The following is a 20,346-nucleotide window of genomic DNA, read 5'->3' on the forward strand; positions in this document are numbered from 1 at the left end:
TATAGATCTCGCATGAATTGTGTTGTAGAACGTAAACATGCCGAAGAAATTGTTGACTCGCCCTCGAAAACCGTTGCTCTGCCCTTCGGCATGAACTTGACCACCGATCCCAAGAAGGCTCGCATTACCGGTGAACGTATTTCGATCTTCTGCGAGGGAGGCAATGAAAACAAGGACCAAGAACAATCTGGCCGTCACAATAACAATCGCGAAGAAGATGATGATGACATCGAAGATGTTGAAGCTATACGCCCCATGTTCATTCCTTTCCAACGTGTACCCATACCTTTTGGACCCATTCCCAATCGTTTCCCCTTGACTCATATGCCTCAACGTATGGAACCCATGATGCCACCACGTCAACAGGAACAACAACATGCTTTCTTGCGTCAATTACCTCCTCCACCACCACCATTCCAACAACAATTGCCCATGCGTCCCCCTATGCCACCACAAGAGATGCAAGCTCCTCATCCAGAACCTCAACGTATTGTGCGCATTCAATTCCATCAGATTCCCATTAGAGAAATGATTCATGTTGCCAACGATGTGCCTCAACAAATCTCGGTTCAACAACATCAACAACCTTCTGCAGCTCAGCAACAACAACCTCTACAGACACAACAACCCCAACCACCACAGGTGCAAATTCAACAACAGGCTCAACAACAACAACAGGTTCCTCAACAACGTCAAGAATTCCCCTTCTTCCAAGTAATTAACCATTAACGTATATTATTGGAAACAAAATGATTATTTCTTTATTTCTACCTTTAGATTCAACGCATGCCTTTGGGTTTGGCTTTGGAACGTGCCGGTATCACTGCTGAGGATTTGAACAACATTCAACGTCTCACCGAAAACCGCATCAACGAAGAATTCCGCCTTTTGGCCAATGAATCCGATGAAGATGAAACCAGCAACAGTTCCGAAGATGATGACGACAACGAGGACAACGAAAGCCCTGTTGCCCCACAATCCCAACAACAGAACAAAGCTCAAGATCAACAATCTTCTGAACAACAACAGCAACAACAACAGGCTGAACGTCAAGCTCGCATGCAAGAATTACCCATGCCCATCCAACGATTGATTCTTCAACCTTTGCCCGAACAACCCCGTGATACCATGACACCACCAATGCCTGATCAACCCATGCAACGTTTACCCATGGGTCATCCAGGTTGGGGTCGTAGCTTAGCTCAACCCGTCAGTATTCCCGTTCCCATGATGGAGGCACAAAACGATATGTCAGCTCAGGATGATCAATCGTCAGCTCAAACAGCTGAAGAGTCTGAGAGACCACACTGTAAGTTTTGTTTTTGAGAGAGAGAGGAGAGGAGGATTTTTGTATTTCGCTTAGTGTTAGGAGAGAAGAATATTTCTTATAGAGTTAATGAAGACTTAAAGTATTTTCAAAGTAGACAAACCCATTAGCAAAATTCGTTTGAAAGAGGACATTTCCGAGTTCAAAATCCAGCATTTTAAATAAAATTTTGTGGCTATTACATTGCTAATGGAATTAGTGAAGATTTGTTATTTTGAGAGAGAGGGGAGTAGGGCTTTTGAGTGTTTGTTTACTATTAGTAGAGAGAAACTTTTCTTAGCGATTAGTTGAATACTTCAAGGACTTTCGAAGTCGATAAAAGTGATATTTCTGAGTTAATATTTTTCTCGACTTTATTCGGTTTAATGGAACATTTCTGACATTTTAGAGAAAACTTTGTGGAGAGAACATTTTTAACAGAATTAATGAAGTTTTAAAGGAAATTTTTTTATATTTTGAGATAGGGTAGAGGGGGATTTTAAGTGTTTATTTAAGTTAGGAGAGAAGAATCAATTTAATGAATACTTAAGGGATTTTCGAAGTGATTAAACTCAATAGCGAAACTCGTTGGATTTTGAAGTAACAGGGACATATCTGAGTTCAAAATTTCTTAACGTTTTGTAGGCATTTTAGAGAAAATTTGACGGGGAGAACATTGCCAAAGGAATTAATAGAATAGAACCCACTGTTAAAATATAAACAATTCTATAGCAGTTTCCTCGTCTAAATTTCTCTGTTATGAAGGTCTCTTTGTAGTAGGATTCGAAAGAAAGAGCTCTCGAAATATACATAATTTCGGAACTTTTTGTTTTCGAACGCAGTTACAGAGTGACTCCCCAGTATTCCCGAAACTTTTTTTATATACCCAGAGTTAATTTTCTTTAACCTGACATAATCTTTTCTTTTTATTTCTTTCTAATTTTTCGAAAATTTGATTAATCCTTACATATTTTTTTCTTTTTATTTCATTTTACTCGGTTCTTTTTTTGTGTTTAAACAGTTGTCCAGCCCCGTTCCGTCTAATCGTTTGATTGTAATAAATCATCTGTGATGTTTGCTGCTGTCTTTTTGTATCCATCTACTTTTTATTAAACTATAAGGAAGAGCACAAAATTTTAATTTGAAAAATGTTATTTTTCTAAAAAAAATAGTATAAAATATTCATATATATATGGCAGCTTAATGTTTTTTGAACAAAATGTATAAAATTTTTTTACCCCTAAATATTTGTTTGGTTATTTGTAAAAAAAAATATATATGCAGTTAATTGGTGTATAATATACATTATATATAGAAGATATTATTCCAATAAAGTGAAAAATTTTAATTTATAATTTTTTTAATGTTTTCTTTTTTCTTGTTTTTTAATTTGTTTCTCCCCTTCTACACTACACTTGCTACAATAATGTATGTTTATATGTAAACTGTTTGTTCGATCAACCAATCAATCAATCCTTATAATGTATAAAATTTATTATTGTATTACTATTTTATATATAAATATACTACTTGTATTTTTTTTGTGAATCTTTTATTAAAGTTATAAATAATTGTTGTTAAATTTTAGAAATTTTTTTGTAAAAGGAATTTAATTAAAATAAATTTGTTTTGTAAGAAAAATCAGAAAACCCTTATAAAAAAATAATAAAAAATATTTGTAAATAAGAAAACAAAAAAGAAAAGAATACAAATTATTTTATTTTAGAAGGTCGGCTGTTGGGAAATTGTTCTATAGGACTAGCTTACAGGTTAAGCGATTGACTGGAATAACTATAAAATGTGTTTCAACAAGTATTAAAGAGCATGGTCCTAGTACTGTGAATCCATTGACAATGTCAAAGAACTATCCACATTTCGACTGATACTATCCTAAAGAACCAAAGGTCATAAGTTACATCCAAAAAGCGATAGCTCATGGACGGAGTCTTGCTCTGAGACTCTGACTCTTCTTAGAGATTTCATAGTGCCAGTGAATCCATTGACAATGTTAATGAGCTATCCAGATTCCGACGGACAGAGTCTAGCTATGAGACTCTGTCTTTACTTAGGGAACATTTTCCTGGTTGTCTCGCTACTGAAGATGTGGTAACCGACCGATGGGACACTGAGGCTGTAGCACCAAATCACACCTCCAGTTATATAGAGGAGATAGTCAATTGGGAAATGTTAGTATGGGAAAGCAATTCACCCTTTCAACCTTGGCCATCGGGCATCCGGTGACGGGCATGCAGTCGGTAGGGCAGCATTTTGGCAGCTTTGAATATTTTTCCACTGGGTATCACTCAGCGAAGGAGACCATACTGGAGCAGCATAATTGACTACTGATCGGCCAATTGTTTTATTGGTAGCCAACAAGGTTTCTTTGCCCATTCCCCAAGTGCTGCCGGGTAGCGCTTTGAGGACCTTGTTACTATCTCGCAATCTGTGCGTAATTGCAGTGGCATGAGCTGAGGTGGTAAACAGGCTGTCAAAGGTGACCCCCAAAATCTTTGAGTGGTTCACAGTCGGTATTTTGGTTCCATCGACTACGATGCCTAAATTCTAGTTTACCTACTTCGTCCAGGTGGTGAAAAGTGTTACTGAAGACTTCGCTAGTGATAGTTTCAGGTTACGTCCAGTGAAAATGTTTTGTACTTCTGCGAGATAACCATTCACTCGATCGCATATATCTCATCAATGTTTTGGCCCGTCGCCCTGTGGTACACCCTATTTAACTCTACGGGTTTTGGAACACTTGTCTCTAAACTCTACTGACGGCCAGTCTGATAATTTACAATCCATCTGTTCAAGTTGTTGGGCATGGTGGACTGCAGGATGCCTTAAAAGAGTGAGGTATAGCTGACTGTATCGAAGTCTTTCGGTAAGTCTAGCGCCACTAGGTATGTCCTTTCACAAGACCTCTGCTGGATTAAGCCCTGCGAGATCTGAGATCTGAACAACTACCTAAGGACGCGTTATCTCTTCTGCTGATTATTTATAGGCGATGTCCAGCAGTAGGTATTTACCAAGGAGGTGCTGGGAGTTAGTGTTATTTTTATACCCGATTTTAGGCCGAGAAGGTAAGCCACTTAAAGCCATAGGATTATTGATCTATCGGCCTGTCTTCTTTTCTCTAGAAAACACTTGAGAGTTTGAAAGATCTACACCTCAGGAATAAGAGTTGAGAGTGCACTACATGAGGTGGTAAGTTGTATTGAGCACTGCTTGAAGAATAGAGACTATTGCCATGTTTTTGGATATAGAGGGAGCTTTCAATAATATAAATATTGAGGCGGTTAGAGATTCGCTTATTGCGGACTTCCTGGTGAAGTGCATAGTATGCATGCTTAGCAGCAGAATTATAAACTCGAACCTAAAGGATCATTGCTTTGCTTACCAGGAGGGCGCCAGTGGCGCCGCGCCGCGCCACAGGAGGTATTTTATCTCCTCCCAACGGTATTCTAAAGCTATTTGGTTCAAAAGGCAAGAAGATCGTGGCCTATGCAGATGACGTGGTATTACTGGTCAAAGGAAAATTTGTATCTCCGATCAGTGACATCATAGAGACTGCATTAGGTAAGTTCTTGATATGGGCGAAAGCAAAAGGACTGGGTGTTAATCCTGGGAAAACTGAAAACGCTTAAGAATAGATAAGAAAGAGACTCAATGCACATGTTAGCCCTATCCTGACTTTTGAATGTATTGCCTGGTGGAAGGCTTCAAAAAAGAACAGTTATCGAAAGATGCTCAATAAAGCTCAAAGATATTCCTCTCTTGGCATTACTGGTACCATTAGTAGTACTCCACAAACCGCCTTGGACATCATTATTTATCTGTCACCTATAAAACATATTGTAGCGTGAGTGGCGGCTAGGAATCTACTAAGACTCTATGAGTCTTCTATAGTCAAACTTACGTTCGACAATCTCACAAAAATCCTGTACGATATAGGTCTACTAGATCACAATAACTTCCCTTATGGAATTACAGATCATATAATTGCGACTATAGACTTCGAGGAAGCACTTCTAATGGTATTAGGGTTCCAAGATGGTTATATACACTTAGGGTCTTTGTCAGTAAGTGAGACAGTAATATACCAGCCTTCTGCAGTATATGCGAACATGCAGAGGAACTAGAGACAATTGAGCACTTAGTTTGCCACTGTCCTAGAATACAGGATCTCAGGTTGCTATGGCCATGACAAACTGGGGAAAATTGCGGGACTCAAGCCTTGCAGTCTACTAGGCTTTATAAGGGAATTAATCATTTCTTCTATTGGAAGAACTAGAGACGACTGAGCACTTAGTTTGCCTCTGTAATAGAGTACAGAATCTCAGGTTGAAATTGTCATGACAAACAGGGGAAAATTGCGGGATTCAAGCCTTGCAGTCTACTAGGTTTTATTAGGGAAATGATTACTATTGGATTTTATAGGCAAATTCAGATTCTCTCGCAACTGTTTCTTTGGTAAATCGATTCAGTAATACTACCAGGTTGAAACCTTAGGAATCAACCTATCTTTATTCTTTCTCACGACAATCGGATCATCGCACCGGAACGACTCGAAGTTCAACAAACAACGACCAAGGATTGTCAACTCATCTACAACAACAACCTGTATTAATTTCTATTTGCATTTAACTTATGTTATATTTGTTCTTTCTAGTGTTTTGTTTATCTATCTTTGGATCTTTAAATTCTACAAAAGGAATCACAATGTTGATTATGGTCTCCGAGTAGTGTTGCACCTTTTCATGGTGCCTAACCCTTCTTAACCTTAACCTAAAAAGCGATGTTTTATAAATAATGATAGGTTCCCAGAGAAAAAGCGTTTTTGGTTGTTTTAATCATAATTTTAAATTTATTTATTTTTTTAATTTGTTTGACTAAAGTTATTACGTTTGACATCAGTAATACAAATCAAATATTTATATAGATTTTATTTAAAAATACTAAAAATTTCATATGAAAACATTGTTCGAAAACAATTTTATTTTGTTTTTTCTTTTTTTATTTAGTTAATTAGTAATACATATTTACAAAATCTCAAATTTTGACGTTCACTTAAATTTAAAAAAAATAAAACATAAAATGTAAAATGACAACACAAATTTGTAAAAAATAAAGATTTGTTTTGTTATAGTAATGAATTTTTAAATGATTTAAACATAATTTTGTTTTTGTTTTTTTTTTTTTCGTTTACATAAAATAACAACCACTTTTGTTAATTTATAATTATTACTATTTATATATTTTTTTTGTTTTGTTATAAATTATACTAAAAAATTTCGTTTACCAGGCTTTTTTAAATTATTTATTAAAAATGTGTCTTTTTAGAATTGGTGTAAAAAGCGTTTTTTTTTTTTTATAATATAGTTTTATGCCTCTTAGATTTTAAAAGCACTTTTTTGACTTCTACGAAGACTACGTTTCAGTTTTTGGGGTGTTTTTTTTGCATTATTTTGTCTGGAAAAAAAAATTAGATAAAGAAATTGTTTGAAGAGAACCAATTGTAATTTGGTAAATTGTTGATTTATGATTGGAGGGTTTATGAAGAGTAAATAAAGAAATGTTTGTTAGATGGTTAGTGCAAAGAAATAATAAATAAATGATAATGTTAAAGAAATGATAAGAAGTTGAGGATTTAATTTATAACGCAATACATTATTTCTTTTTTTTTTATTTCAATTTTGAAAGGAAACCTTTTATTCGAAAAGTTCAGGTATCGAAAAAGTTATTTTTTAGTGAAATAACAATGTGTGAAACAAATATTGATTGAATAATGATTTTTTGAAAAAACTTATGAAAATTTTCGGAAAAAAAACTTTTTTTATGAAATTTTTTGGTGTGAATCAATTTATTTGCTGAAAGTGCAATTTTTAAGCCATTTAGAAAACCTTTTGGGGCCTCCCTTATTCTTGATTATATTGAAGTTGTCTGCTTAGGCAATACATATTGATTTAGACTTAATTTTATAGTTTCCTGATCTTAATTCATATGGTTCCATGAAATCCTTAATAGAGAACTCTTACGATTCAATACGAAATTGAAGATTTTCCTGTTAGCCTCTGGAGCAGCCTGATTATCTCTATATAAAGTCAACTTATTATCACAGGCGAACATACTCACAGATTTTTGTTAATTGGGCCCCATATGTTCTAAGTCATAGTGGAATTGTCTCTTCTTGAAATTACAGTTTTGATCTTTCCCCACGAGAGATTAATTTTATACTCCCGACGGACGGTCCCAAGTCATCTTGATTTGCCTATACCTAAATTTTTTGCACAATCTTGATCTTAATTCATAAGGTTCCACGGAAATCTTTATTATATATGTTGAGAACTCTTGAAAATTTTCCTGTTAACTTCTCTAACTATCATACAGCCTGATTATCTTCATAGAAGGTCGACTTATTGTCCCAAATGAACATCCTCACAGTTCGCTTGTAATACGGAATCTTTTCGTACTCTATTTGTTCTTAATAATAGTCTTCTGCTTAAATACTGTTTCAAGTCTCCTTAATTTCCATACACTTTATATTCCACTATACTGATCTTAAGATTCCATAAAACCATTTATATATAGAGAACTTAGCTTCTCGAACAGAGTCAAACATCATCACTTCTAACTTGGAAAACGAAGCCTTTCCGAATGCTTCTTGTTTTAATTGTGGTGAAATTTTGTGCTTAGATTTGGACCCCATATGTCCTAAGTCATAATGAAATTGTCACTTCTTGAAATTACAGTTTTGATCTTTGCCCACGAGAGATTAATTTTATACTCCCGACGGACGGTCCCAATCTTGATCTTAATTCATAAGGTTCCATGGAAATTTTTATTATATATGTTGAGAACTCTTGAACATTTTCCTGTTAACTTCTCTAACTACCATACAGCCTGATTATCTTCATAGAAGGTCGACTTATTGTCCCAAATGAACATCCTCCTCAGTTCGTTTGTAATACGGAATCTTTTCGCACTCTATTTGTTCTTAATAATAGCGAAGTCCTCTGCTTAAATTCTGTTTCAAGTCTCCTTAATTTCCTTACACTTTATATTCCACTATACTGATCTTAAGATTCCATAAAACCATTTATATATAGAGAATTTAGCTTCTCGAACAGAGTCAAACATCATCACTGCTAATTTGGAAAACGAAGCCTTTTCGAATGCTTCTTGTTCTTAATTGTGGTGAAATTTTGTGCTTAGATTTAGACTGCATTTTGATAGACAGTTCCAAGTCTTCTTAATTTCCCTACAGTGATCTTTATTCTGCTTTTTGAAATCTTGATCTTTCCCAAGGAGTGATTCATTTAATATCTCCGCATTTCGTTAGAAAGTTCCAAGTCTCCTTAATATCGGGCTGGTGACGTCAATCTGAAGTCTGCATGTCATTTCTAAATTCATCTTCAGTTCGTTTGGCAGTAAACTAATTTTAGATTAACCGCATTCTTAATTTCTCTATACTGATCTTTATTCTACTTTCTTGAAATTGCAGTCTTGATCTTTTCCAATGACACATTCATTTAATATCTTCGGATTTCAATAGACAATTTTAAATCTTCTTAATTTCTGGCTGACGTCGTAAATCTGACAAAACTTATATACGGACAAATTTATTTTATTTTTAACAAGAATTCAATTCTTACTCTTCAAATGATACTTTTATCCCGTAATAAACAATAATTGGCAACAGAGAAACTGTTAATTTTAACACAACACACTTGGATGCTTTCCCGAGACATACGTGGATCGAATTTCGACCGTCTTAAGCATTATAGAAAGCATGCCACTGAAAACTATAGTAACTCTTTCACAAATAACAACGTGATGGAGAAACAGGCTTCATGCCTGTTACATAGATCGTGGCTTCCCTAACAAGTGCCTAGCGTTCGTAAGGGTGCCCAAGATACCCACCCAATGATATTCAACTGCTCAGGCAACACAACTTTAATTTGTCCAAAAGATTTATAGACGAATACTATATAAAAAGTAATAATTTAGTACTAGATTGGACTATCCAGTTTTTGTTGTTACAACAACATTGTTACTATTTCGACTTGCAATATATAACGCAAAATCATAGTTTAGGGTTCAGTTAAATGAATTGAAATGATAATAGGTGACAAAATAAAAACTATATAAAATTTTCACCACTTACCTTAAATTAAAATAGAATCTCTACTCTCATCTCCTTCACATACACATGAAGTTGTGTAACATTAGAGATTGCAGCCTGGATTTTCAATAACATCTAAAGAACTTAAATAACACACTAAAAAAGATTATCACATTTATGCCTCTAGCCGCCTTTAGCCATTTTCACACTGATGACCCTCACAGTTGCCCCAGAAGATGCAATTGCCGACACCACTGTAGCAGATGAGAAAAACAGCTGTTAAGAAGACAAGACTACAAATTGTGCAGGGTTTGCGCTCCAGAAAGAAACCAATCAAATAGAGTACAATAAACATGACATGTGTTTCCATAAGAGCGGGATTGGTGGGTTTTGGCAACAATAGCACCGGCAGCAAACATTGTAAACAATACATAGCGTCACTTGGTGTATATGGGCGATAAAGTTGCTTGGCTTTATAGCAGGTAGTAAGAAAAAGCCGCCTATGAGTTGTTGCTCTAGTTGCAGGTGTGATTTTATTTCTTTAAAATACCGCTTCTTTTGGCTTGGACACACTCATTTATAGTTTTATATTGAAGAGCCTAGCTCTTTTCTCAATAAATTATTATTTTTATACAACAATTTTTATTTGCAGACAGGTCAGAGAAGTAAATTGTATCATCGATCAAAAAAAGACACGCGTGCGGTTCTTTTTTCCCAACTCCTCTTAAACTCTTTTTTTACATTTATTTGCACCAGCCCCTTTAAGACAAAATCTATTGCCTTATTCTGTTTTTAACTAATTATACTTTAACATTTTGTTTATTTTATTGAACACTGTATATTATTTTTAATTTTAATGATTTTCTAAATAATTATTTTTAGATTTTTAAGGACAAGACGTTCTTTTCGGTGAATATTTCTTTTTTTCATTAAATATTCTGACAGTTGTTTGGTTGTCATTAAAAAAATGCGGTCGGTTGTTGTTTTTAGTATTAAATGCTAATAGAGTTGTATTTTAAGGTAGTGGAAATGACAAAGTAGTTGCTAGTGAAAATTTACGTTAAACTTATTTCTATAAATTATAGTAAAAAATTGGCGTAATTTTTATATTGAAATAAATCCTTGAGTTTAGGTACTCTGATTTTTTTAAAAACATTTAAATACAAGTTCTATAAAATAGTGGGAAACCTCTGACAAAAATTAACATTACAGACAAATTTACGATTTGATCAAATCGATTAAAATGTATTGAAAATGTAAATTTATCGAATATTTTCTAAAAAAAACGAAAACAAAATTTATCGAAACATATTTGTAAAAAGAATTTATCAATCCTTCTAATTTCTTATAAACGGAAAATTTATCGAAAATTTTCTATAAAAAAAATTATCGAAATTTTTCTATAAAAAAAAAATTATCGAAAATTTTCTATAAAAAAAATTATCGAAAATTTTCTATAAAAAAAAATTATCGAAAATTTTCTATAAAAAAAAAATATCTAAAATTTTCTATAAAAAAAATTATCGAAAATTTTCTATAAAAAAAATTATCGAAAATTTTCTATAAAAAAAATTATCGAAAATTTTCTATAAAAAAAATTATCGAAAATTTTCTATAAAAAAAAAAATATTGAAAATATTCTATAAAAAAAAATTATCAAAAATTTTCTATAAAAAAAAAAATATTGCAAATATTCTATAAAAAAAATTATCGAAAAATTTCTATAAAAAAACGAAAATTTATCGAAAATTTTTTGTAAAAAAAACAAAATTTATCGAAAATTTTCTGTAAAAAATAAAATTTATCAAAAATTTTCTGTAAAAAGAAAATTTATCAAAAATTTTCTATAATAAAGAAAATTTATCGAAAATTTTCTATAAAAAAGAAAATTTATCGAAAATTTTGTATAAAGTTTATCGATAATTTTCTATATAAAAAAATTATCGAAAATTTTTTATTAAAACGAAAATTTATCGAAAATTTTCTATAAAAACGAAAGTTTATCGAAAATTTTCTATAAAAACGAAAATTTATCGAAAATTTTATACAAAATCGAAAATTTTCTAATAAAACGAAAAGTTATTGAAAAGTTTCTATTAAAACGAAAATTTTCTATTATAAAATTGATCGAAAATTTTCTATAAAAACTAAACTAAACGAAAATTTTCTATAAAAACTAAATTTATCGAAAATTTTTCACCAATTAAGAAATTTTCGATAAATTTATCGAAAATTTTTCACCAATTAAGAAATTTTCGATAAATTTAGTTTTTATAGAAAATTTTCGATCAATATTATAACAAAAAATTCTCGTTTTAATAGAAAGACATTTTCTATTAAAATGAAAATTTTTCGAAAATATTCTATAAAAACGAAAATTTTCTATAGAAAGAAAGTTTATCGAAAATTTACTATAAAAACAAAAATTTATCGAAAATTTTCTATAAAAACAAATGAATCGAGATTTATTTTGCAAATCTCACGATTCTATAACTCCATATAAGAAACCCTAATAACAATATTTGCAATACTTTTTCTCCATCCGAATTGTTTTAAAAATCGCTTAAAAAGATGCTAAATTGACAACTCTGAACAGCTGATTGAATCGGCATTAAAAGCAACAACAAAGAAAACACAGAAAAACAATACAGTTACAACAACAAAAACCACACAGATGAGAGTGATTTCAGACCCCGATAAGAACGATAGAAAAGACTAAAAGAAAAAGTTGAAAAAATTATAAATTTAAATGCAAATACAACTTGTTTTTAAAAACGAACACAGGCTTAACAAAAGAAACAAACTTACCCAACACGTTACGTCGTAGAGCAAGAACCAGAAATTGGAGCGTTATTTGTGTAGTTTTTTTCCACCGCCAACAACGCTAGAAGCAGTACAAGAACGAAGCAATTATACGCTTCAAAATAACCACCAACACCAGAAAAGCACCCCCCGAAAGGTTGTCCACAATCTATGAACTGATCATTATGTGGACAATAAGTATAACGAAAAAACGCTGGAAAGAAATAGCCATAGCAGTGGGTATATTCGTTTTTATTATTGTCTTCTATAAATCCTTGTCTGCCAAAGATTTGACAAACATCAAAGATCGTTTTCGCAGCAGTAGTGGGGAGGGCGAAACATTATCCGCAGACTTTCTGCTTATTTATGAGAAACAACAACAATTATTACAGCAACAGCGTTATGAATTGGAGAAAACTAAAGCTGAATTGGCGCGGCTGCAGGATGATATGCGTGCCTTACAATCGAATACCCCACGTAAATATCCCAAAGTGAAATATTTAAATTATAAAAATCGCAAAAGAATCCTTGTAACGGGTGGCGCCGGTTTTGTGGGCTCCCATTTAGTGGACAATCTTATGTTGGCCGGTCATGAGGTTATTGTAGTGGATAATTTCTTTACCGGTCGTAAACGTAATGTGGAACATTGGTTGGGTCATGAAAATTTCGAACTGATACATCATGACATTGTAAACTCTTTGTTTATTGAAGTCGATGAAATTTATCATTTGGCTTCGCCTGCCTCACCGCCTCACTATATGTTCAATCCGGTTAAGACAATTAAGACCAATACTATGGGCACTATTAATGTTTTGGGTTTGGCAAAACGTGTTATGGCTAAGGTGTTGATTGCAAGTACGTCAGAAGTCTATGGCGATCCCACCGTACATCCTCAGCCAGAGACTTATTGGGGTCATGTTAATCCTATTGGTCCGCGTGCATGTTATGACGAGGGCAAGCGAGTTTCGGAGACGCTCAGTTATGCCTATGCTAAGCAGGTGAGTGAAAAATGAAATTTTTAAAAATTTTGTATAAAAACGAAAATTTATTGAAAATTCTCCATAAAAATTAAAATTTATCGAAAATTTTCTATAAAAATTAAAATTTATCGAAAATTTTATATAAAAATCAACACTTTTTTTCAACACCTTAATTTTCTATAAAAAAAGAAAATTTATTAAAATTTTCTATAAAAAAAGAAAATTTATCGAAAATTTTCTATAAAAAAAGAAAATTTATCGAAAATTTTCTATAAAAAAAGAAAATTTATCGCAAATTTTCTATAAAAAAAGGAAATTTATCGAAAATTTTTTATAAAAAAGGAAATTTATAGAAAATTTTATATAAAAAGGAAAAGTTTATCGAAAATTGTCTATAAAAACGAAAAATTTATATAAAAACAAAAATTTATCGAAAATTTTCTATAAAAATTAAAATTTATCGAAAATTTTCTATAAAAAGGAAAATCTATCGAAAATTTTCTATAAAAAGGAAAATCTATCGAAAATTTTCTATAAAAAGGAAAATTTATCGAAAATTTTCTATAAAAAGGAAAATTTATCGAAAATTTTCTATAAGAAGGAAAATTTGTCGAAAATTTTCTATAAGAAGGAAAATTTATGGATAATTTTCTATAAAAAGAAAAAAATTATCAAAAATTGTCTATAAAAACGAAAAAATTATCGAAAACTTTCTATAAAAACGAAAATATATTAAACATTTTCTATAAAAAGGAAAATTTATCGAAATTTTTCTATAAAAAGGAAAATTTATCGAAATTTTTCTATAAAAGCAAAAATTTATCGAAATTTTTCTATAAAAGCAAAAATTTATCGAAAATTTTCTATTAAAAGGAAAATTTATCGAAAATTTTTTATAAAAAGGAAATTTATCGAAAATTTTCTATAAAACGAAAAAAATTTATCGAAAATATTTCAAATAATTTCTATACAATCGAAAATTTTTCTAAAATAAAGTAAATTTATCGATTTTTTTTTATATTTCTTCAATGAATTTCAAATATTTCATTTGAAAAATAACAGTCGAGTGTGTTTTTTAAATAAAAATTCGAATAATTGCTTCAATGACCTTCAATTGACCTTGAGCATTAGCAGCCGTTATTTATGTAGAAAAATCAATATAAATTGGTCTTGTTTTGTTCACAAAAAAGAATGCTAAACTGTTGGAGACGTTTGCAAAGTTTTAATACAAAATATTGAACTTTTCGCGCAAAAAAGATTCAAAATTTTAAAAAGTACGAGAATTTAAAGTAACTTTTATGCATCAAGGGCTTTTTAGGGGAGAAATTGTGATCTTTTTTGAGCAATATCAATTTTTGATGGGGAAATAAATGTTTTATATTTTATATTTTTATCTATTTTTTAGTTTTATCTTAACAACAAATCTCTATTAATATTATTAAAGTGACATTATCATTAACATTAAAACAAACACAATTTAATAAATAACAAAAACAATAAAATGATAAAAAAAGCAATAACGAAAAAAGTATTAACAAAACTATTTACTTAAAAACAATCGAAAAAAAAAGAAATTAATTAAAACTTGTTTCTTTTTCTGCTGCCATTTTAGGAAAAGGTGCAGGTACGTGTAGCCCGTATATTCAATACATTTGGACCACGCATGCATATGAATGATGGTCGTGTTGTTTCCAATTTTATTCTACAAGCCTTGCGCAATGAAACCATTACAGTTTATGGTAATGGCAAACAGACGAGATCTTTTCAATATGTTTCAGATTTAGTAGATGGTCTTATAGCCTTAATGGCCTCCAATTATACACAACCCGTAAATATTGGTAATCCTGTAGAGCACAGCATAGAAGAGTTTGCTATTATCATTAAGAAGCTGGTGGGAGGTCAGAGTGAAGTGAAACAAATCGAAGCAATGGAAGATGATCCGCAAAGACGTAAGCCCGACATAGCTAGAGCTAAGAAATATTTAAATTGGGAGCCTAAAGTGCCGCTTCAAGAGGGTTTACTTAAAACTATAGACTATTTTCGCAAAGAATTGGAACGTTCTGATCGTTTTGCCAAAAATTCTAAAAAATATTTTGAATCTCGTGATTTGGAACGTTCGCAAATACGTTTTCACTTCGATCCTGGCAATGATTAATGTTAGGAGTTTCTGGGGTTCGAACCCCTCAGAAGAGGTTAGAGATTAATTTGTAATCATTAACATAAACTGTACTTAGTTTAGTAGACATTTTATTTAAACATAACATATTTAAGTATCAAAAGAAAAGAAAAAACATATTTTTAGCAATAAACCTAAACATTGAATCTAGTCGCTTTGTTTTTAAACTTGTAAATAATTATTTAAATTGTAGTGTAACTAGTTTACTTTCGTTTTTTTTTTGTTTTGTCTGTTTGTTTAAGCTAGTTTACTCATATGAGCAAGAAAAAGCAAGCAAAATGCATTACTTTTTATTACACTCGTTTTATATTTCTTTAGTTTATTTTTGTTGATATTGCCTTCTTATATAAATATGTGTAATATATTATTAATACTTTATTATATAAGATTTTAGTTTAAGTTTAAATTTTTAAAAGATTTTTACTAAGTAATAATTGGTTAACTAAAATAAAAAGACACAAAATTTTAAATACAAGACACTAAAAATAACTACTTTTTTTTAATGTATGCATTAATTGAGAATTAAGTTCTTAGTTCAGTTCTAGTTCAGTTCTAGTTTAGTTCTAGTTCAGTTCTAATTCAGTTCTAGTTCAGTTCTAGTTTCGTTCTAATTCAGTCCTTGTTCAGTTCTAGTTCAGTTTTAGTTCAGTTCTAGTTCAGTTCTAGTTCAGTTCTAGTTCAGTTCTAGTACATTTCTAGTACATTTCTAGTTCTAGTTCAGTTCTAGTACAGTTCTAGTTCAGTTCTAGTTCAATTCTAGTTCAGTTCTGTTCACTTCTAGTTCAGTTTTAGTTCAGTTTTAGTTCATTTCTAGTTCAGTTTTACTAAGTTAACTAAAATAAAAAGACACAAAATCTTATCAACAACACACTAAAAATAACTGCATTAATTGAGAATTAAGTTCTTAGTTCAGTTCTAGTTCAGTTTTAGTTCAGTTCTAGTTCAGTTCTAGTTCAGTTCTAGTTCAGTTCTAGTTCAGTTCTAGTTCAGTTCTAGTTCAGTTCTAGTTCAGTTCTAGTTCAGTTCTAGTTCAGTTCTAGTTCAGTTCTAGTTCAGTTCTTGTTCAGTTCTAGTTCAGTTCTAGTTCTAGTTCAGTTCTAGTTCTAGTTCAGTTCTAGTTTTAGTTCTAGTTCAGTTCTAGTTCAGTTCTAGTTCAGTTCTAGTTCAGTTCTAGTTCAGTTCTAGTTCAGTTCTAGTACAGTTCTAGTTCAGTTCTAGTTCATTTCTAGTTCAGTTCTAGTACATTTCTAGTACATTTCTAGTTCAGTTCTAGTACAGTTTTAGTTGAGTTCTAGTTCAGTTCTAGTTCAGTACTAGTTCAGTTCTAGTTCAGTTCTAGTTCAGTTCTAGTTAAGTTCTAGTTCTGTTCTAGTTCAGTTCTAGTTCAGTTCTAGTTCAGTTCTAGTTCAGTTCTAGTTCAGTTCTAGTTCAGTTCTAGTTCAGTTCTAGTTCAGTTCTAGTTCAGTTCTAGTTCAGTTCTAGTTCAGTTCTAGTTCAGTTCTAGTTCAGTTCTAGTTCAGTTCTAGTTCAGTTCTAGTTCAGTTCTAGTTCAGTTCTAGTTCAGTTCTAGTTCAGTTCTAGTTCAGTTCTAGTTCAGTTCTAGTTCAGTTCTAGTTCAGTTCTAGTTCAGTTCTAGTTCAGTTCTAGTTCAGTTCTAGTTCTGTTCTAGTTCAGTTCTAGTTCAGTTCTAGTTCAGTTCTAGTTCAGTTCTAGATCAGTTCTAGTTCAGTTCTAGTTCTAGTTCAGTTCTAGTTCAGTTCTAGTTCAGTTCTAGTTTAGTTCTAGTTTAATTAAGTTCAGTTCTAGTTCAGTTCTAGTTCAGTTCTAGTTCAGATCTAGTTCAGTTCTAGTTCAGTTCTAGTTCAGTTCTAGTTCAGTTCTAGTTCAGTTCTAGTTCAGTTCTAGTTCAGTTCTAGTTCAGTTCTAGTTCAGTTCTAGTTCAGTTCTAGTTCAGTTCTAGTTCAGTTCTAGTTCAGTTCTAGTTCAGTTCTAGTTCAGTTCTAGTTCAGTTCTAGTTCAGTTCTAGTTTAGATCTAGTTCTAGTTCATATCTAGTTCATATCTAGTTCAGATCTAGTTCTAGTTCAGTTCCAGTTCATTTCTAGTTCAGTTCTAGTATACTTTTAGTTCAGTTCTAGTCTTGTTCTAGTTGAGTTCTAGCTCAGTTCCAGTTCCGTTTCAGTTCAGTCCAATCCAATAGGTCCATAAAAAGCAATTTCCTCTTTTTTCTGCTACAGCATTGCCATACAATATACAAAAACAATTACAATAACACATTTATAAAAGGAAATAAAGAATAACCCAATAAACCAAAGAACGATATGATAGCGAAAACGGTATTGCTTTTAAAGGGCGATTATGATATCATATTTCATTATTTAAAACGATATTATTATAATATCGTTTTATATTATTTTGTTTCCAATAAAAAAATTAAGAAAATACAAACATTTGAAAAAACTTCAAACATAAAAATAATTTCAATAAAAATTTTCGAACATAAGAAAACTAAAAAGGATATTAAAATAAAATCAACTAAATTATTGATAAATAATCCAAATAAATACGCGAATTTCGTTCGATACTTCAGTTTTGTGGTAAGTTGACATGTATGCAATTTTGAAAAGTTTCAGTTATTTGCAAGACAATGCATAATGTGATGAAAAATATGATTACTTTAAAATATGTATTAATGTATGTATGTAAATATGTACAAATGAATGCAATCCTTCCCTTTTCAGGCTTTTTTATATGTATAATAGCGAAATATTAAGTTAAATAGCGTTTTAAATGAAATTTTAAGAATAAAAGAGCATACAGAAAAAAACTGAAAAAGGCGATTTAACTAGCATTATTTTTGGAAATTATCAGGCCTGTCACAGAATTCCATTCCGATCGAAAGTGGAATTATCTTTCCTAATTTTCTTCTTCAAAAAAAGAAAAATTATAACTTTTTCAGAGTGAAACCACTTCATATTTTCAACGTGGAATTGACCATAGTTTAAAGTTATTATTCTTTAAGTTTCTATCGATTTATTTACAAGTTATAATTCCACTTTCGATCGGAATGGAATTCTGTGACAGGCCTGTATGATAGCGAAAACGATATCATAATTTTATGGAAAAACGATATCATAAGGAAAGGTACCATTTAGTACGTAAATACTATCGTTCTCGATACGAGAAAGACTATCACTTATGATATTTTTTATCACCTAAGTGATATCGTTTCGATATCGTTATAATATCGTTTGGTTTATTGGGAAATTTAAATTTTTTCAAACAAAAAATAAAGTATTTTAAACATCATTTTGTTGCTAGCAAATTGAAATAAATTTCTTTGTAGATTTAGGAACATTTCGCCCAAAAGTTTTCTAGTAATCCCTCAATAAAATGGATCAAATTATTACAAAATTGTAACTGCAAGTTTCGCGTTTATTATATTGGTAATATTAAAGATGTCAACATTTTTATAATAATTCTGTCAAATATTTCCTTTTGAAACAAAAGAATCAATAATGGAAAATTTTTCTATTGATTTCTGAATTGCGCGAGTCTGTTAAAAACCAACTTTTAAAATGGACCAAATTATTAAGAATATGTCCCAACTTATTCCTCTTTCTCCATATTAACATAACATGCTGTTACAATAACGAATTTCATAAGTAAATCTTGAGCAATTTTCGATTTATCTCAAGTCTCACGCAGTTTCCGCGTTAATTAAGATGGCGGTAACAAAAATTCCGGAACTATAGCAAAATCTGTTAGATACTCTTTCATTTGATATCACAAAATCGTTAATCCCTGTTATTTTAATTACTTTTTTTCGGATTTTTTTAATGTCATTTTTAGAAAAAATTTTGTATTTTGTTGTCATTTCTTTTAATTTTAAGGAGCGGCACCTCCGTTCATGACTAAAAAATGTGAAAAATGTTCGTTGGAAAATTTTTAAATGTGATATAAATTTAAGTAAGGGTGTCTTGATTGAAATAAATAATTTTATATTTTAGGGCATGCAGTAATTTGTATATTTTTGGTTGAATTGATATTTTTGGAAGTACTGAACCGATTTAAACAAATTGTATGACGTTGGAAAGCTTACAAAATGGGCTTTTATATGTATAAACATTTTTTCTAAATCAGTTCTACTTCAGTCCTATTTCAGTCCTAGTTCAGTTTTAGTTCAGTTCTAGTTCAGTTCTAGTTCAGTTCTAGTTCAGTTCTATTTCAGTTCTAGTTCAGTTCTAGTTTAGTTCTAGTTCAGTTCTAGTTCAGTTCTAATTCAGTTCTAGTTCAGTTCTAGTTCAGTTCTAATTCAGTTCTAGTTCAGTTCTAGTTCAGTTCTAGTTCAGTTCTAGTTCAGTTCTAGTTCAGTTCTAGTTCAGTTCTAGTTCAGTTCTAGTTCAGTTCTAGTTCAGTTCTAGTTCAGTTCTAGTTCAGTTCTAGTTCAGTTCTAGTTCAGTTCTAGTTCAGTTCTAGTTCAGTTCTAGTTCAGTTCTAGTTCAGTTCTAGTTCAGTTCTAGTTCAGTTCTAGTTCAGTTCTAGTTCAGTTCTAGTTCAAGTTCAAGTTCAGTTCTAGTTCAGTTCCAGTTCTAGTTCTAGTGCAGTTCTAGTTCAGTTCTAGTTCAGTTCTAGTTCAGTTCTAATTCAGTTCTAGTTCAGTTCTAGTTCAGTTCTAGTTCAGTTCTAGTTCAGTTCTAGTTCAGTTTAGGTTAGTTCTAGTTCAGTTCTAGTTCAGTTCTAGTTCAGTTCTAGTTCAATTCTAGTTCAGTTCTAGTTCAGTTCTAGTTCAGTTCTAGTTCAGTTCTAGTGCTAGTTCAGTTCCAGTTCAGTTCCAGTTCTAGTGCAGTTCTAGTTCAGTTCTAGTTCAGTTCTAGTTCAGTTCTAATTCAGTTCTAGTTCAGTTCTAGTTCAGTTCTAGTTCAGTTCTAATTCAGTTCTAGTTCAGTTCTAGTTCAGTC

General features: G+C 31.4%; 3 protein-coding genes across 4 annotated transcripts in view; 2 read left to right on the forward strand and 1 right to left on the reverse strand.

Annotated features, from left to right (window-relative positions):
* The window catches only part of LOC119604557 (putative uncharacterized protein DDB_G0271606), a 51,281-nt gene extending 48,620 nt beyond the window's left edge, over positions 1-2,661 (forward strand). For both annotated transcript variants that reach the window (XM_037957247.1, XM_037957248.1), the window contains 3 exons: positions 6-714; positions 778-1,309; positions 2,328-2,661. In XM_037957247.1, the coding sequence (XP_037813175.1) occupies positions 6-714; positions 778-1,309; positions 2,328-2,350 (1,264 nt within the window). In that variant the 3' untranslated portion in view covers positions 2,351-2,661. The remainder of the gene's footprint in view (positions 1-5; positions 715-777; positions 1,310-2,327) is intronic.
* A 4,100-nt stretch (positions 2,662-6,761) lies between these two features.
* LOC119604566 (bladder cancer-associated protein) lies at positions 6,762-10,384 on the reverse strand. The gene is made up of 2 exons (XM_037957260.1): positions 9,471-10,384; positions 6,762-6,775 (listed from the first exon to the last, which is right to left on the reverse strand). The coding sequence occupies exon 1, from the start codon at positions 9,859-9,861 to the stop codon at positions 9,622-9,624; it is 240 nt and encodes a 79-aa protein (XP_037813188.1). The 5' UTR covers positions 9,862-10,384; the 3' UTR covers positions 6,762-6,775; positions 9,471-9,621.
* Positions 10,385-12,085: 1,701 nt separating this feature from the next.
* Positions 12,086-15,855, forward strand: LOC119604560 (UDP-glucuronic acid decarboxylase 1). Its single transcript, XM_037957255.1, has 2 exons — positions 12,086-13,228; positions 14,823-15,855. Exons 1-2 carry the CDS (start codon positions 12,416-12,418, stop codon positions 15,363-15,365), a joined length of 1,356 nt encoding a protein of 451 aa, XP_037813183.1. The 5' UTR covers positions 12,086-12,415; the 3' UTR covers positions 15,366-15,855.
* The last annotated feature ends 4,491 nt before the right edge of the window (positions 15,856-20,346 follow it).

This window comes from Lucilia sericata, unplaced genomic scaffold (genome assembly GCF_015586225.1).
Source record: "Lucilia sericata isolate MDLA Ls3-8-SP2 unplaced genomic scaffold, ASM1558622v1 Contig000404F_arrow, whole genome shotgun sequence".
Classification (NCBI taxonomy): Eukaryota; Metazoa; Arthropoda; class Insecta; order Diptera; family Calliphoridae; genus Lucilia; species Lucilia sericata.

What these genes read in the sequence shown, in the direction of transcription:
- LOC119604566 (XM_037957260.1), bottom strand. Translation starts at nt 9,861, where the DNA reads ATGTATTGTTTACAATGTTTGCTGCCGGTGCTATTGTTGCCAAAACCC.
- LOC119604560 (XM_037957255.1), top strand. Translation starts at nt 12,416, where the DNA reads ATGTGGACAATAAGTATAACGAAAAAACGCTGGAAAGAAATAGCCATA. An exon ending in GTTATGCCTATGCTAAGCAG is followed by an intron (nt 13,229 to 14,822) that starts GTGAGTGAAAAA and finishes CTGCCATTTTAG; the next exon opens with GAAAAGGTGCAGGTACGTGT.